This window comes from Dasypus novemcinctus, unplaced genomic scaffold, assembly GCF_030445035.2.
Source record: "Dasypus novemcinctus isolate mDasNov1 unplaced genomic scaffold, mDasNov1.1.hap2 scaffold_157, whole genome shotgun sequence".
Taxonomy (NCBI): domain Eukaryota; kingdom Metazoa; phylum Chordata; class Mammalia; order Cingulata; family Dasypodidae; genus Dasypus; species Dasypus novemcinctus.
Window position 1 is genome coordinate 437,136 of NW_026688157.1, and position 18,523 is coordinate 455,658.

An 18,523-nucleotide genomic window follows, 5' to 3' on the forward strand; every position below is an offset into this window, starting at 1 on the left:
CAAATGATCTCTGGATGGCGGAGGAAGTTCCTTCCTGCTTTAATAAAATGAGCCTTTCTAGAATTCTCCCTGCTCTCCTGCTATCTGATCCTTGCTCTTCTGGGCTTATGTACTTTTTTTTCCAGTTCAGAAAGGGTAGAAAGAGCAGAATTTCCCTGCAGCAGCCTGACTCCTGGCACTGGGAATTCTAATCTCTGAAGACTTCTTGTTCCTCTACATTTGCCATGATACAGCAACATTGGGCCTTAAGGATTCCTCTGCCTCTGGATGTGCGTAGCAGTGTTTTATTAAAACACTTAATTTTTCTACTCTGTGCAGTTTACTTTGAGTTATCTGTTTTCAAGCAATTTATAATTTCCTATGCCCTACTATAATCTCTTCTGCTTTAAGTACCTTATCCTTTTGTTCATCTCTCTCTGAACAAGGATCATAACTGTTGAGCATCCTCATAAGATCCTTCCTAGACCTAAAGACAGTAATGCAATTTTCCCTTGCCCATTTATTTTCTTAACCTGGTTTTCTGTATTTGCCCATGGTCAATATTTGTGGAGAATTTAAAATTTTATAAATTAAAATTCACTTTAATTTAAAAGCATTTTGTTGCATGTTCTCTGTGCCAGGTACTTTATTGGAATTAAAGGTGAATCATAACCAGTTCCTGCCCTCAAGAAGCTCATACAACTGTGGGGGAGAGATGTGTACATTCCTCTTATTTAGCAGTGTGAAATAATCTGCTGGAGCAGGACACACAAGTTAATGTAGGAGCCCAGAGAGGGAGACAGTTCTGCCTGGGGAAGGGAGGTCAGGTAGGCCTTGAAGCATGAGTAGTCATTTATGGACCAGGGAAAAGGGAACAAATACTCCATGCAGCTAGAATGCCATGGAGATGTGGAAGTTCATTATGAGTAAGAGAACAGCAGAAGAATTGGTTGTAGGGAATGGATTTTGTGCTCCATATGATCAGGTTAATATTCCTGTTAATCAAGAAAGCCAGCAGATAGCATTTACCCTCTTTCATGTAATTGGAATTTCTTGGTGAGTTTTTAGGGAAAATCTTCCCTAGAGATGCTATTTGTTGTACAACAAATATAGCCCAATAAATTTACTGGAATGACAGTAAGCGGATGCAGCAAGAAGGTCAGGGACTGTAGAGCACCAGGAGATGTCTGGAGAGAAGCCAGAAAGGGCTAGGAGAGTAGGTGAGAGAGAATGGAGACAAAAGGCCTTGGTAGAGGTGACAGGGTCCAAGGAAAGGGTTAGGTCGGAGTAAATGTGCAGGTGGAGGGCCATGTTGGGGACTGTAGCAAATACCAACGGTTTGGCTTTCCTTTATGAATAGTGCCCTCAGCGAACATGGTGGGGACATGTGTACATAATATGTTCAATATAGCCTTGTATATTTCTAAATGAACGACTGGATTCAAGTGAGTTTAGGGGGAAGAGGTTGACTAGAGGCCCAACTAATGATCTAAGATAAATCCTTGGCCAGGGTACACACACACAAGGTCTGTAGAAGAATGCTTGTGTGGTCTTAGATTGTTTTCCTCAACGACCAGCTTCAGAATAACCCAGGACTCTTGCTAGAAATGCAGATTATTGGACCCCCACCCCAGAACTACAGAATCGGAATTTTAAATTCTCCGGGGGATGAGGGCTTTATGCTAGAGGCGGGAAGAATTTAGCCCCAGACCGTTTCTCTCCCTGCCGTCGCGACTTGGAGCTCGAGGTTCGCCGCCTCTCGCTGCCACCTGTTCAGCCTGGCTCACCTCGTTTCGCCCACCTGCGTGCCGCCACCCACGGCCCCGCCCCCTCGCCCGGCCGGAGCCCCGCCCCTCGGGGAGCGCGGGGACGGCCGCGACCCGCCCTGCGCCGCCCCTGGCCAATCGGGCGCCGCGGCCGCGGACGTCGGCTGACGCGCGGCGCCGAGGCGGCCGCGGGCGGAGGCGCCGGCTCCGCTCCCTGCTGCGGGCTCGGCAGCGCGGCCCGGGTGGGCGGCAAGGCCGGGCGGGCGGGCCGCGGCGCCGCGCGCCGCTGCGGCCGGGCTGGCCATGCAGGGCCCCGCCGGGAACGCGAGCCGCGGGCTGCCGGGCGGAGCGCCGACCGCGGGCGCGCCCGGGGCGGGCCGCTGCGAGAGCGGCGCGCTCATGCACAGCTTCGGCATCTTCCTGCAGGGGCTGCTGGGCGTCGTGGCCTTCAGCACGTTGATGCGTGAGTCGGGGCCCCCGCCCCTCCCCGGCCCTGCGCGGCCGCGACGCCCCCGCCTGCAGGCTCGCTCCTCTGGCGGCGGCGCCTTTCTCCGCGGATGGGCGTTCGCCGCCGAGCGCCGTCCCCGCGCCCGCGCCCTTGGCCGCAGCCGCCCCCGGGGGCACCCCTGCCTCCCCCGCACGCCCGCACACGCTCTTCCTCCCAGCCTGGGCCGCGGCCGCTCTCTGCGCTGGGCCGCCCCTGCCGCTGTGAACCCACACCCTCGAGCCCCGCTCCAGCGCTGCGCTCTCGCCTGCCCTTTCGCTCCTGAACGATTTACCGGCTCCCGTTCCCATTTTAGCTCGCAACCTTGCATGCCCTACGTTACCTGAATTGTTGGTCTGTGGATTCTGTTTCCCAGGATGGACTTTCGCCCTCGGCTTCTGGTCGAGGCCCACCCAGACTGCTTTCCTCTCCTTCCTACCCTTTCTTCCCACACAGGCCCACCTGTTCCTTCTCCGTCCTAAGCGTTCCTAATTAAGTCTCAAGCATCTCCTGGCTGTTCTTTCCCAACCCTCTCTTATTATTTATATTTCAAGTTTCCTGCTTTTCCATGTGACTTGGGCAACCTGATGGTTTCGTGGAGGAGATTCAGAGAGTCCGGGGAAGTCTCAGAATCCCTGTGCTAAGTCACCATCGCCCTTTCCTTGAGAGTTACCTAATAGAGAAGGAAGCCTCAGACGGCCCTAATGAAAAACTAGGAGTTCTACCCTGCTGTCACCTGTGCCATTGGGTGGAGGGCTGTGCTTTCTTAGTACCCATCCTTACCCTTATTAAAGTAATGAGACGCTTCGGTTCGTTTGTAAGCCCAGAAGTGGCCTTGTCATTGCGTTTTGGGGCACAAAAGGGATTTACCTATTTGTACAGAGCCATCAATTCCAAAAATGGCTTGTTCTCAAAATTTCCCACTGTGCTCACGTGGGCAGAGTGGGGAGTCCCTGCAGAAAGTATGCCTCTCTGTACTGGGAAGGGATCCTGCAGCTGTGCACCTATGTTCTTGTAGGCTCTAGTCTCTGGAGTTGCAGCTTTGCTTATTTATAATGCATGATTTCTTTAGATGACTTCTCTCCCAGGCTTTATTTAGGTAGTTCTGAAAAGATTTTGATCTTGGACACCACTTTCTTATGGTTGCCTGGCCTTGATTAATCTTGCAACAAGTACCCTGACAAGTATATGTCTGCAACTTTTTCTTCCCTTTTTAGTCCCTCCTTGCCTTGCTATTTTCCTGTTGAACAAATACCCACAGTATTCATTTATGATGACTTAGCCAAAATCAGCTTCTGACTTGGATGCATAGACTGTGTGTGTGTTTTCAAGGCATGGTGAGTGGGTCTCCCCTCCCACACTCTCTCCTCCAGCTGGCCTGCCTTCTCTCTGAAGGAAATGCAGGCTCAATTTTTATTTTGTTTCCTAACCTGACATTTCTTAACCTGGCTCTGGCTGTTTTACAGGTTTGATTGATGCCGATGGTTTGACTTATTCCCTAGGGCTTGGCATTTGTGAGCCAGAGTGGGAAATGTGATTGTGATAGGGCAGAGTTGATGACTGCTGTGAAGTGTGCCAGGTCGAATGTGCTTAGAGTGGTGGTGCTGGCCCGTGCGTCTTCAGGGATATACTATTGCAAATCCCACCTGTGGTTGGTAGTTTTCATACGTAAGGACTGGACTAGAAAGTGGGTGTAAGACTTGACATGTGGACATGGTAGTAGGTCCTGGAACCAGGTGAAGTGGGAATGGTGGGAGAAGAGTTGGAGAAGCTAGAGCTGTGTCTGCCCTGTACACAGAAATGGAGATGGGAGCAAGAGCTTCATTTCCCGGCTAGGATAAGACAGAGCAGGCCAGGGTGATGGGACTGTGGGAGCTGGACAAGGAGGATGCCACCCACTGGGGCCCAGTTTCAATGGGGGAAGTACCTTTCTTGTCTCTCAAACCCCTTGACTCTGTGGAAATAGAACTGTGGAGCTTTTCCTCCTGAAACTGCTGGGAAGAGGAGAAAATCCTTAATGGGCTGTTATGCATTTTGGAATAGACTTCACTGGGGAAAAGGAAAGAGGATGGAGGTGGTCTCGAAGTCCATCTGTGAGCTCTTTGGCTTTGTCCCAGGGTTTTAGTCATCGCGTCATGCAGTCTGCTTCCTCACTCTGGAGAGGACTCCTGCATCCAGGGGTGATGAGTGCCCACTTTGCAGCCGCCAGCGAGGTGGTGGTTCGTTATGATGGGGCCACTCTGCTTCTTGTCAATTCCATCGTTATCTCCTTCAAGCATGTTTTAAATTCTGACCAGTCTCTCCTGAGCAATTTAAAGCAATAGTTCTATCCTCTTCGAGGTCACAGTCTTTTCCTTTCCCATGCTTTCGTTTCCCTAGGCAGTGGCTCAGGCCTTCTCTGACACTTCCGCAGTACTGGCATCAAGTACAATTCATTTTTCTTATCGGACCAGCTCTGTTCTATAGGTTGAACACACTGCTGTGCCAGACAAACTGTGAGATAATTTTCATCACTTCACATTCCTAGTTTGGGCAAATCCTCCGACAACCGTTTTTATGTTCCCTTTTCTACCCCCCAGATCACTTCTTTTTCCACTTAACCACATTGCTGTGTTTTTTAGAAGGTGTGGGGCTTGAACCTGGGACCTTGTACGTGGGAAGCAGGTGCTCAACCACTGAACTGTACCCGCTTTCCTTGTTGCTGTCCTGGGCGGGCTGCGCTTTTTTCACGTGAGGTGACTCTCCTTACAGGGCGCTCTCCTTGCACGTGGGGCTCCCCTACACGGGGGCGCCCCTGCATGGCAGGGCACTCCTTGCATGCGGCAGCGCTGCTGGTGGGCTAGCTCCACGTGGGTCAGGAGGCCCTGGGGATCGAACCCTGGACCCTCCATATGGTAGGGGGCCACTCTAGCAGTTGAGCCACGTCCGCTTCCCTGTTGCTGTATTTTTAATATGAGGGATTTGGGCCTGGAGGAAGACTTCTCATGTAGATTAGTATCACAGGGGGCAAGATTTTGGTTCTCACAAGGATTTTTTCCTGCCAACCCTTTGACAGGTACCTTGCCTCAGTGTGTGGGGTTTACAGGCAGCTGGGAGTTTGTATGCCAGGTGATACGTGGAGCCGATTCTTATAACTCCCCAAGCATGCAGACTGTCACAGGCTGCCATCCTTGGGCACATCCCCATGCCAGCATCACCTTGTTAAGTTGGTTGGCTTTCCAAAGGCTCCAGCTGAGGGACCCTCTGGGTACAGGGAAAGCTGACCAAACTCAGAGGCCAGTTTGTGAAGATACTGCCTCTCTGAGTTTTCTGTTGTGTCTCTGAAAGTCACAAGGTGTCTGAGTAGAAAGAAACATTTTAAATGAGTGGGCTTTGTCATGCTCTGCCTGCCAAGCAGTTCTTGTTCACGTTGCTTTCTCTATACTCTGTGACTTGATCAAGTCATTCGGCCTAGAACCTTGCAGAAAAGAGCTGAGCTGTCCTGGAGCTCAGCAGACTGTTCCAGGGCAGGGGAGTACCCCCGCTGAGAGCAGGGGCCCTGCTGTCAGCCAGAGGTCAGTTATCGGCCTGTGTGTGTGTGTTGGCATTTGGGGGTATTTACTCACAGGCATGTGAATGCAAAGCAAACTCAAGCCTCCTTCACCGTGCACAGTCAGGTCCTGGACTGAAGTGTTGAGAGAAATGGCTTTTTTGACAAACAGTTTTGAGAACTTGGATAAAGCTGCCTGCTGATTTTCATGTTACACATATGGAGCTAGCCAACTGGGATAAAGTGTCAGTGTTTAAAGAAAACACTGTTGGCATTTAGATGTGATCACTTTTTTCCTGAGGCCCAAAGTAAAATCACAGACCAATCCATCCAGCTTTGAAACCTTAATCTCAGATAACAGTCACCCAGTGTTTTACCCCCTGGTGCGCTGGCCTCCTTGTGGGCTCTGTAGTCATACTTGTGTTGGGACACCCTCTCCTAAGGGCACTCCATCCCACTTTTTACCCTGAAAGACGCCTAACGCATGGAAAAGATGAAATATTATACAATGAACACCTGTCTGCCCTCCACTTAGAATTCTGGAATTGTTCACTTTTTGTCACATTTGCTTTATTTATACCACCCCCCAGCCATTTGATGGTAAGTTGCATCATACTTTATCCCTTAGTACTTTAGCTGTGTCTCCCCAAGAATAAGGACATACATAACCACAGTCCCGTAATCACCTAGGAACATTCATAATAATTCCATAAGATCATGTAATATCCAGTCCCTGTTTACATTTCCCCAAGTGTCACAATCTTTTATAGCTGGAGTTTTTTAAAACTGTCATCAGTCAAGGTCCCCACCTTGTAAGTGGTTTTGTTTTTAATTCACTTTTACTTTAGAAGAATCTCCCCCTATGTGGACACACATTTTTCAAATAACTGAGGTTTTGAAGAGTCCTGGCCAGTTGTTGTGTAGAATGCCCTGCGTTCTGGGCTTGTCCAGGTGCTCCTTGTATCTACAGAGTTGTTTCTCTGAAACCTGTATTTCCTGTAAACCGGGGGTTTGGACTAGGGAAACGGTTAGATTCATTTTAACCCTTTTTATGGCAGTGCCATGTGCTTCACTTTGCATTGCACTCGGAGACACATGGCATCAGGCTGTCCCACTCTTAGTGATAATAAGGTGGATTACTCATTGTGGGTAGGAGAAGACCTCTAAATCTCTCTCTTTACATATTTCCTTTGCAGCTCATAGAATAGCTCTGTTGGTAATACTTAGAGATTGTGTGAATATTCTGTTCCCCAACAACCTTCCACCTAATCATCGCCTCCTGCTAAAATGACCAAACACCGTGCTGGCTGACCCGGAGCTCATGAGCCAAGGTGCCCATCTCTGGGCCTGGCTCCCAGCACACACTCAGTAGATGTCGGTTTCCACTCCTTCCTCTGGAGCGCCAGCCACTGTGAAGGAGAGTGCCCTTTTCTGTGCCCAGGGGAGAAAGTAGTGTGTCCAGTGTTAGCATGCTGGTTGGTTCAGGGTGTTTATCTTTAGAAAGTTTTCAGGTTTTCTAAATGTTGATTTATCCAAAAAAATTTATACATAATGATGATCTACTGCTTTGTTTATAATAAAGCATCATTCATTTGGAGTAAAATTAGGGAAAGAGGGAATTGTCTGAATTAGGGAACAGTCGGAGTTGTAGAATAATTTAATGAAATGCAATTTTAGACTTAAATATCACTGTTTGCCAAGTGTTGCTCTATAGGGCCTGTTACGCCTCTGCTGTCTTAATGAACTGTTAAAAATCCTTTGCGAATAGTATAGTATTTGCATGAAGATGAAGTCCTGTTGAAGGAGGTCTGCACTGGCTAAAGACTGCAGGGTCCCTGCCTCTGGAGCCAGTCTGACCTGACTCCCATTTCTGCTGCTCCATGTGTCATGGCCTTGAGCAACCTGTGTATTTCTTGCAGCTTCGGTTTCTTTCTCAGTAAAGTGGAGACAATGATTCCTCTTTTCTGAGGCTATGGGGATTGGAAAGAATGCTTGTAAGGAAGCTGGATCCCTATCAGGCAAGCAGGCCCTCAGGAGGAGGGGTGTGTGTGTGTGTACAGCGTTTGCATTCGTGTGTGTGTGTACAGCGTTTGCATTCGTGAGCCCCACTGAAGAGTTTCACAAGTGCTCGACTAACTTATTTTCTGACTTAGGTTAAACATTTCCCTTTCTGTCTTGCTTTCTGTCTTTACTTTTAAACCTCTTTTCCTAGACTGCATAATAGTAAAAAAACCTTGAACCCAGCACAGTGATTTTGACTTCCAGATTAGTTCCTACACAAACCGTGTGGCTTGCGCATGCCGAGGCTCTTCCTTACCGGCGCCGTTCCCGTGCTGTCACCTGGCTCTCCTGGGGCCTTGTGAGGACAGTGGGTGGTGAGTGGGTCCACCTAGGACCCAGGGGGGTAGGGGTGGCTCCAGCCACCAGGTCGCTTCTTTCTTGGCAACTGTTCTTTCCTGAGGCCCTCGCGAGCCAGCCCCTGTGCTGAGCAGTTCATGAACGTCACAGACACCCTGTGAGGGGGGGTTCTTTTCATTTTATACGTGGGGACAGTGAGCAGGACAGCGTCTCGTGTGTCTCGGCGTTAGGAGGTGGCAGAGTTGACACTCCAGCCACTCCCTCTGAGGAGCCTTCTGCTCTGCCTCCCGCCCCTCTGTCCACGCAGGTGCCTTTTCTGGTGACTTCTATATCTGTGGCTACTTGACCTCATTTCTTCCTATCCGAGCAATTCTGGTTTTCTTAATAATTCTTGTTTGTGTCCACAGTATTATCTGGGACTTCAGACTGTTTTATGGATACCAAACACATTAAAAATGTAAATTTGAAGGGAGTTGCTAATCACTTCATGAAGATGAGTTACACCTTAGGTTTGCTTTTCGGGCCTGGGCCTTGGGGAAGGGCTTCCCAGGCGGAGGGCGGCCGCCCCGGAGCCCGCGGGAGCAGCACGGGGGGGCAGTGCTCGGGTCCCTGGACTAACGGGCGGCAGAGGGATTCTGGGGCCTCAGAAGCCTCCCGGAGGTGCTGGTTTCACACAACTTGTTCCTTGGTGCTCTGACTGTTAGAGTAGTTGGGAGCTCTTCAGAGTTACCCTCAGAGTTGCCCCGTGCCTCGTGTGTGTGCGGTAGATTACGCCCCCTCTGAGGAGTCATCCCTCCAGCCCGGGGTTCCCCTCGCCCCGTTGGCGTTTGGGCCGGGCCGCTCTGGTGGGGCCTGTCCTGTGCCTTGTGGGCTGTTTCCTCCACCCACAAGGACGATGTCCGCAGCGCACCTGCACCCCAGCTGTGACAGCCAGAAACTCTCCACACGGCGAGATGTTCCCCAGGGGCACAGCGCCCCTGTGTGAGAACCACCAGTCTGTTCGGTGCGGCTCACTCAGAAAACTCTTCTGCTAGCCCTGGCGGAACAGATCAGACGGTCATTATGTTGTCCCCTAAGTACGGCGTCCGTGACTGTTGGGCTTCGTCCAGCACCTGGGTGTCGAGCGCGGTCCTGGGTGCTACCCTGACAGAGAGTTGCCGAGGCCCAGGGAGCCCCCGTTCTGGAGGGGCCCACAACAGAGCGGGCTTCAGGCAAGGGAGTGGGGGATCTACCTGGGGCCTCGGGAGGCTACCGGAGGCAGGGGGCCGCGGGGGGCCGCGAGGGGCCCTGAGACAGTGGAGGGCACAGAGGTCCCCCCCGAGGCCCAGGCGCGGTGATCGGAGCCGGGGCCGGGCCTCACAGAGTGGTGTTGCCCCGAGAAGGAGGCCGTGGGCATGCAGGGGCTGCAGAGCGCCCTCCCACTCCCATCCAGCCTCTTTCTCACAGTTGCACTTAAAGAAGCCGGGATTGAGATCCTGGTGGCACATCCGGGTCTGCACCGACCCCACGTTTCACTCTGCACCATTTCTCTGCCAGCAGTCGCTGTGTGGTCCCGTTTAGCTCTCGTGGGGTCCTCCTGAGGGACACATCCTGTTTGTGTCTTCGGGGCTGCAGGAAGAAGCAGCGGGCCAGTGCCTCTTCTGTCCTGTCGGCACTGCCTTGGAGGCGGGTGGCGGTGCCGGCGGTGTGGGCAGACGCGGGGCTCTTCTGCGCGCCTTACCTGATCTAGCCCGTGTAATCCTCACAGTCCCTGAGAGGTGGGGACTGCACTAGCTCCACTTCATAGACGAGGACGTCCAGTCACAGAGTGATTGTCACCTGCCCAGGCCCACCCAGCCCGGCGGTCGGGCGCTGGAGGCCTTGCGCTTAGGGAAACTTGAGGCAGCTCCTGACTGTTCACCAGCCGTCCTTGTACAACCGGCGCATTCCACAAAGCAGTGGAGAAAGCAGATGTGCTTCTGTCCCTGGCTTGGTATTCCAGCCTCAATTCTGTGCAGTCATCGGGATGTCGTCCTGGAGACTAGTGCCAGGCTGGGCGAATCGTGCTGGGGTTGGCGTTGCTAAAGGACGTCTCTTACAAGAATCCAGCTGTCAGCACATTCTTGCCATCATCCTGCGTCTACTGCAGCAGAATTTTCAAATGCTTCAATTGCCTTTGAGCCCACGAGGAAGGTCCTCTCGCTTGGGGTTCTGAGATCCCGCTTTATCATCTCGCTCCACATCTCCACTCTTTCATTTGATTTAGAGTGGCCTCTGTTTTAAAGGGCATTTGGTGCAGTAGGCAGGTTCCACCCGAGCCTCTTTGGGGAGGAGGAGGCAGCAGCTGGGGCCATGGTTTCATGGGGAGGGAAGAACTGGGCAGAAGACGAAAGAGAAAGGCTGGGACACTCAACCCATGTTTTCTTGGCTTTAACATTTCTTTTGGGGGGCTCTTCCTGCTCCAACCAGTGGTATGTGTTAAGGTTTTCATGCCCTTATGTTCTTGTTCACAAAGTTATACGCACAGTAGATTGGGATGTGGCCCACCCTTCTTGAGATGCTCATAATTTCCAGCTTGACCTTAGCCCTATTGTTCTCCTTTGAAGGGTACAGGATGTACAGTTTGTGCTGCACAGGTTAGGCTCTGCTCGGTTCCGCTTCTTGTGCTCGGGTCTGGTTTGCCTGTCAGGCTTGTGGTGCGCAGTGTAGTGGGGGTAGTGGGAACGTAGGGGGGGACGTAGTGGTGGCGGGGACGTCGTGGAAGTGGGACATGGTGGCGGTGGGGATGTGGTGTAGTGGGACATGGGGAGGACATGGTAGTGGGACGTGGAGGGGGACGACGTGGTGGGGGACATGGTGGTAGGGATGTGGTGGGTGGTAATGTGGCGGTGGGGATGTGGTGGGTGGTGATGTGGCGGTGGGGATGTGGTGGGGGGGACATGGTAGTGGGACGTGGTGGTGGTGGGGATGTGGTGGTACTAGGGATGTGGTGGCGGGGACGTGGTGGCAGGGACGTGGTGGGTGGTGAGGACGTGGCGGTGGGGACGTGGCGGTGGGACGTGATGGTGGTGGGGACGTGGCGGTGGGAAGTGATGGTGGTGGGGACGTGGCGGTGGGACGTGATGGTGGTGGGGACGTGGCGGTCTCTGACTGAGTGCTGAAGTCCAAAGACGGCTGTTTGCTTCCCGGTGGGAAGTAGTTATGTGGAGAGCAGTGAGATCATGGGAGGCTAAGAAGAGACTGGAATCTTTTTGTTTTTCTTTCCTTTTCCCCCCCCTAATTATTAAGCATGCATTTCTTAGGAACACAGGTGTCCTCATATAACCACAGTACAATAATTAAAACTCAGAAAATTTAACATCTGTATGATATTTAGTAACAATCCATAGCCCTTATTCAGATTTCACCAGTTGCCCAAATACTGACTTTCAGTAACTACTTTTTCCTGGTCCAGGGTCACATTTTGCCTTCAGTCACCACATCTGTAATTTCCTTTAGTCTGTACCAGTTCCTCAGCATTTTTTCCTTCCTTAGCTTTGGCATTTGTGAAGCGTACAGGCCCCGATTTGGTCTGGTGTTTCCTTGTGATCATGCCCAGTTGCGTGTATTTGGCAAGGATGCCAGAGCGGCCTGCTCAGCGCCTGGCGTTCTGAGGCACTGGGGTTGGTTTCCTCCAGCGCTGGTGAAGTTCTCTTTGAGGACTTCAGAGCCACTGTGAAGTTACAATTTTTCCCTTTGCAATTAATAAGTAACTTGTAGGGAGATACTTTGAGGCCCTTTTCAGGTTTTCTTGCAAAGACTCCGTCCCTTCTTTGGAAGGTGGGAGCTACAAACAGCAGCTGAAGGGACTTTGGCCAGTTTTTGATCTGGTAATAATCTGATGACAATACTAAGTCACATTTGTAGAGTGTTCCTCTTTGCCAAGCCCGGTAAGTGCTTTATCTGTGTTAACATGTTTACTCACATTTCCCCTGTGTGGTGGCTACCGATACCCTGTTTTATACCTGGGGAAACTGAGGCACAGAGAGGTTAAGTGACTGTCTCAGGTTGTGGCAGCCACTAAGTAGCAAAACTGGAATTCAAACCTGGGAAGCCTGGTGCCAGTGCTGGGCTTTCTGCCGCCTCGCCGCGGGGCTTGGGTGCTGGGTGCCAGGACCCCTGCAGCAGGTGACGGGGCGCTGCTTCTGCGCTCTGTAGGAGTAACTGACACAGAACTTGCCACAACCAACCAGGAAACGGAACAAAACGTATGAAACATCTGTTTTCAGATACTGGGTAACAGGCAGTTAGGTGGTGAGCCCTGAGAGAAGGGCGTAGTAAGGTGAGCCCTCACACTTCCTCCAGCTTCCTGCCTGGGGAGCCCCAGATCCCGAGCAGTGAGGAGGACCCTGCAGCGCCCATGCGCTTGCTGAGGGGAGGAGGACTGGGGAGGCCGAAGCAGTCGGAATTTGCAGCTCAGTGTAGAGAAAAGGGAGCTCTTAAGAAGTGAAATCTATAACACTTCTAGAAGAAAACATAGGAGCAAATCTTTCTGACCTTAGGATAGGTAAAGATTCCTTAGAACACAAAAAGATTGAGCCATTAAAAAAAAAGGAAAAAGTGGATTTCATCTAAATTAAGAACTCCTGCTCTTCAAACCATATCATTAAGAAAATGAAAAGGCAAGCCACAGACTGGGGGGAAAAAAAAAAAAAGACAACCCAAAATGGGCAAAGGATCTGAATAGACATTTCCCCAAAGAAGAGATACACATAGCCAATAAGCACATGAAAAGATGCCGAATATCACTAGTCATCAGGGAAATGCAAATTAAAATGATAACATACCCACAACAATGATGGCAATTAAGACTGACAGGATGCTGAGTGAAAGATGCCAGATATAAAGGAATACATATTGTTTAACTCCATTTACATGAACTTCTAGAACATGAAAATCTAGTTTATAGTGACAGAAAGCAGATAAGCCTTAGTCTAGGTGTGGGACCAACTGCAAAGAGACTTGAGAATTTTTTTTTTTGGGTGGGGGGTGGAAATTTCTTATCTAAATCAGTAATCTGTATTGGGAAGCAGATGTGGCTCAAGCTTGGGTGCCTGCCTACCACGTGGGAAGTCCCAGCTTTGGTACCCAGTGCCTCTTCAAGAAGGCGAATAAGGCAGCAAGCTGATGCAACGGGTTGGCACAGTGAACTGACCCAACAAGATGATGCAACGAAGAGACACAATAAGGAAACACAATGAGAGAGAGAACAAGCAGGGAGAAGAGGTGGCTCAACCCATTAGGCACCTCCCTCCAACATGGGAAAATCGGGGTTTGGTTCCTGTTGCCTTCTAAAAAGAAGGTAAGCACACAATGAATGGGCGTAAAGAGCAGACAGCAAGCACAAACAATGAGGTGGAGGGTGGGAAAGAGAAATAAAAATCTTTCAAAAATCTATATTGATTGTAGTGAAGGTTGCATCAATGTATACAGTGTACATGTTTCTTAAAATTCATTGAACCATATGTTTAATATGAGTGCATTTTTGGTAAATCATAATGCAAAATTGATTAAAGAGAAAGGGGGGCCTCAAAATGATTAAACTTCTCTACAAACTTCACTGCTTGCCTCAAAAGACTTCAATATTCATTAAATAAAGCCAAAAAAATTCTAAACACTTAACAGTGTAACAAAATGCCTAATACCCAATCAAAAATTGCCAGATATGCAAAACATATCAATATAAATAGGCCCAAAAATTATAGAGATGATGGAATCAGCAAAATAGGATTTTAAAACAGCCATGATAAGTATGCTGAAGGTTTTAAAGAAAAGTAGAATCATAAGGAGGAGCAAAATGGAAAATATAAATGAACCACTTGGAACTTCTAGAGCTGAAAATACAATTTCTGAAAAAGTCACTGGATGGACTAAGTCGAAAATTAGACTCTACAGAAAAATATATCAATGAACTTGAAAACATAGCAACAGAAGCTACGCAAAATGAAGCATTTGAGAGGAAAAAAAAAAGACAAAAAAATATGAAGAGCTTCAGCTACCCACGGGACAGTAACAAGCGACCTAATGTAGAATTGAATTTCCACAAGGAGCATGAGGAGAAGAAAAGGCAGAAAAAATATTTGAAGAAATAGTGGCTGCATGTTTTCCAAATTTGGTGAAAACTATAAACTTTAGATCCAAGAAGCTTAAGGAATCCCCAAACAAGATAAACACAAAGAAATTCACACCAAACCACAATATTGTCAAATTGCTGAAACGGTGATGATAGGAAAATTGTAAAGGCAAACAAAGGATAAAAGACTAATTATAAGTAGGTAAAACAACAGAAGCACTAACACAGATTTTTCATCAGAAAAATACCCAGACCAGAAGACAGTGAGTGGCACAAGATCTTTAAAGTGCTGAAAGGAAAACAGAACAAAACCTGTCAACCTCGGAGTCTATATCCAGTGGAAAATATCTTTCGTAACTGAAGGCAAAAAAACAAGGATGAAGGGCCTTTGATCCTTCCTTACCTAAAGCGACTGGCTATTTTGCCATGCAGATTCAGCTCGGACCCCTTGGTAGGTTCTGACATCTTTGAGTCTCAGGAGTTTTCTGACAAAACAAATGAGTTGAGTTGCTTTCCTAAATTTAAAAACGACTGCCAGCACCATGGCCAAAAGCAGGGGGGCTCCTCCTTCCCAGTAACCCTTGTCCTTTGGCCCGGCCACCCGTCTGCAGTGATAGTGTCATCCCGTAGCCCGAGTGCCCTTCCTGGAGGCAGGTCGGAGGGATCCAAGCAGGCGGGAGTTAAGGACTCCAGGCCGACTCAGCCCCTCCTTGCCTGGGACTGCCCCGTGCGCCCAGTCCTAAGAGTCTGGGTTACATTCACTGTATTTCCCTCTCTCCTGTGTACACACACTTCACGTATCACTCGTTGCCTCTCACCCAGTCCATCTGTTCTTCCTAAGCAGAGAAGAGGTGGACATTGCCGGAAGAGAAACCCAAACATCCCCGGAGATAACCCGCCAGACCGCTCTAGCCGGGATCCCCCCTGCCTGCCAAGGGAGGCGACTAATATTTCAGCCCGTGAGCTGCTGCGGCTTTCTCCACAGAAGGTCCTAGGCCGCCTCTGGAGCCACATTATCCTCATGAGGTCGGAGCTGCCTTAGCGCTCCTCCTGCCCTGCCTGTGGCCACCCTCCTTCCCAGCTCCGAGATGGGCAGTGAGCTCTGCCCTTCTCTTCGGCCCAGATGCTGGGTGGTGGTTACGCAACTTGTGTTGTTTGAAAAGAGAAGGCTGGGAGCTCCCCGGCAGAGGAACCAGGGGAAAGGTCCTAAAACTTGTTTTTTAGTTCTGGTGCCAAGAGAAGAGCTGGTCTTCAGTTAACTCTTCTGCTAAGGGTGCTTACTCGCTTTCAGCAATAAAAATGGAAGGCCAAGTCCTGTTGTGTTCCAGAGAGAGTCGTTGGCTTGGGTAAACGGGTAGCTCCCTCAAAAGCCATGGGATGCCATCGCAGTTCCCCTCGCTTGCACAGCTGTGGAAGCTTCTCTGAAGGCCCTGCTGTTGGCCTTCCCACAGGCTCCCCTGAGGTGCAGAGTCCCCTTCTGCTTGTCTGTTGTGAAGTTAGAAGACTTGGCCTTCTGAAACCCAGGCTCTTCCTTGACCTCTCATGTAGCTTTGTAACACGTTAGTTTCTCCTGGTTTTAGGTGAGTGCCCTTGGAAAACCAGTGGAGGTTTTTCTTCCCCATGCTGTCAGAGCACAAGTCATTTAGGGAGGCTCTCAGGACAACCAGCGGGCAAGGGCTCGGCACCCAAAGTGGGGCTCCCAGGCCAGGCCAAGCGCATGGCTCTGGCCCTGCCTTCCGCCGTGCCACGCTGTGGTGGTTTTCCGTGCTGTGGTTAGCTCTGAGGCCCCATCCCGGATGCTTTCATGCCTCTAACACGGCGTCTTGTCCTCCAAACAAGGGGGCTGGTGTTACCCGCCTTTCTGGGTGGTTGTGAGAATTGAAGAAGATAATGGGCTAAAGCACAGAACCTGGTGCACAGTAGGTGCCAAGTAAATGTCGGCTCCCCGAGACCCCCCTGCCGCCTGGCTTCCCAGAGCACCATCCTGGGGAGGCAGAACGGTTCCCAGGCCTCCCGGGCCGTTGGGAATTCGGAGACGCCTCTGTTCTAGATGCGCGAGCCGCGTTCAGTGTAGGTTAATTTCCTAAGCTAATTCCCTTTCAGGGGCTATTCCTGACTTTCGATCCTGCTTTCTGGCAAGAAGCCATACTCATTCAGACCCACTCCTAAATTGTGGTCCTGAGTCCCCACTTGCCGCATATGGGACTTCAGCAAATTCCTCAGCTGCTCTGAGCATCAGTTTCTTCGTTGGAAAATTAGGATAACACCATGCACCTCCTAGGCTTGGTGTGGAAAACGAGTTGCTCTATCTTATGCCGTCAGTAATACTGATGGTAAAGCATATTGAGCTGAGGTGGTGGGGATCAGGCTGTTTATCTTCAAAGGTCAAGCAGGGTGCTGGCGGGGAGCACAGCATTTGTGAGCCTGCCCTTGCATGGTGTCCCACCCAGCCAGCTGCTCCCAGGAACACAGCAGCGTTCACGAGGGCTGCTGGGAGGGAGATAGGGGCGGGCGCTGCCTTCACCACTGCCAGGGAATGCCACTTAAAGCTTGGAACCTCCAGAGGGTAAATGGAGTCCACTTTAGGGACGAAGCACAATGCATTTGGGTTTTTCCCCTAGTGAAACTCCTGGAACCACGTGACTGGTTGAGTTGGCAACCCTGTGTTAGTCCTTTGGCTTCTGTGTTTAGCTCTTGGTGGGTGGAAATACAGCCCTATCTTCCCCCTTTTCTTCCTGGCTCAAGGAGTGGAAACGGTGTCACCAGGGCTCCTCCACGTATCCAGTATATGTTCCAATGGCTCTAGGCAGCTAGAATCAGCCTCTGCCTTGAGTTCATTGCTGTGGGCTGTCTCTGGTCATAGGAAGCAGGGAGCCAAGGTTCTGTGCCCCCAGAGTTGAGGATCAGGGCTGCAAATATTAGCTCGGAGAAGTGCAGGCACCAGGGCGTGCCTTTTTCTGACTATCCATGAGGTTGCAGTGGCCAGTCCTGCTAATTAGTCTTTTCACAGTCAGAGGCCTTTTTTCCAACTCAGTCGGGTTGATTATTGGCTGGATAATTTTTTAAACGTAGTGAAACCAGGGAATCTTAAAAAATACAAATGTATACAATAGCCCCGTCATTGTAACTTAGACGTGTCAGCAGCAGGTGTGAGGGAAGCCCTGGCCTGGCAGCCAAGCACGCTGGGACGTCGTGTCCACCAGGGATGACACGCTCTCCTTGTGTGAGCTGGAACTGGTTTCCATCTCCAGTGTGGCCTGCCTGCGTGGAGGCAGTCTTCGCAGGAGGACATTTTCTAAATGAGTTGGGTTTGAGGAAGGCTGTTTACATTCTTTTATGTGCAAAATTACATTAGTCATTTTTTAATTATTGATTTTAGCAGTAGAACCTTTTCCCCCAAATAATCCTTTTTAGACCTTTATCTTTTTCTTACTACAAAAGTGTTATGTGTTCATTTTAAGCAACTCAAACACTATGGAAATACACAGCATAAAAAGTGAAAGTTCCCCATAATCCCGTCCTCTAGAGAGACTAACAGGTTATTATAGATGCCTCCAGACTGCTGGACCTATATCTATATACATTTTTAAAATGTATACATATTTTTTGAAAATGAATTCATACTCCATATTGCTGTTTCAGTAACTTGCCTTTTTGCCCATTTTCACGGGCATTTTTCCATTTCAATACAGATAGATCTGCCTCACCATTTTTTAAAACAGCTTTACTGAGGTATGGTTTACATGCCACCCATTGGAATTGTACAGTTCTCTATCTTACTTTTTCACTGTTAAATTCCATAGTGTGGTCCTTTCTATTTAACCCCTTCCCTGTTGATGCACATTTAGGTTGTTTCTAAATTTTCCACTATTACAGACAATGTTGCAGTGAACTCTCTTTTACATAGACTTCTGAGCATTTGTACAAGTATAACTATAGAAGGAAACCCTGTCACAGAGTATCAGTGTTTAAAATCACATCGATATCGCCAAAACACCTGTTGCAACTTTTCAAGTGACCTGTGGATTGTTAGATAGGAAACGCAGTCTCCATCCGCTATCGGTTAGAAGTGCAGCTGCAGCGCTGGGCAGGAGCAGATACAGCATATCTCTGAGGTCCCCCACGGAGGATGCCAGCTGCCCAGGGACGCTGACTGGGGTCCTTCCAGGACAGCCCGGCCTCACTCAGGCCTTCTTGAGTATTCAGAAGAAATTACATGAGCGGTCACAGCCTCAGCGGGAAGCAGTTACAGGCCTCCAGCTCCTCTTGGTTCCTGAGTTAAACTCTGCATCCTGGGGGTTCACTCCCCCGTCCCT

General features: G+C 49.9%; 1 protein-coding gene across 1 annotated transcript in view; it reads left to right on the forward strand.

The window, feature by feature from the left end:
* The first annotated feature begins 2,019 nt into the window (after positions 1–2,019).
* Positions 2,020–18,523, forward strand: part of LOC101438619 (uncharacterized) — a 50,144-nt gene continuing 33,640 nt past the window's right edge. The window contains 1 exon segment of the mRNA XM_058292613.2: positions 2,020–2,208. Coding sequence (XP_058148596.2) covers positions 2,049–2,208 — 160 coding nt within the window. The 5' untranslated portion in view covers positions 2,020–2,048.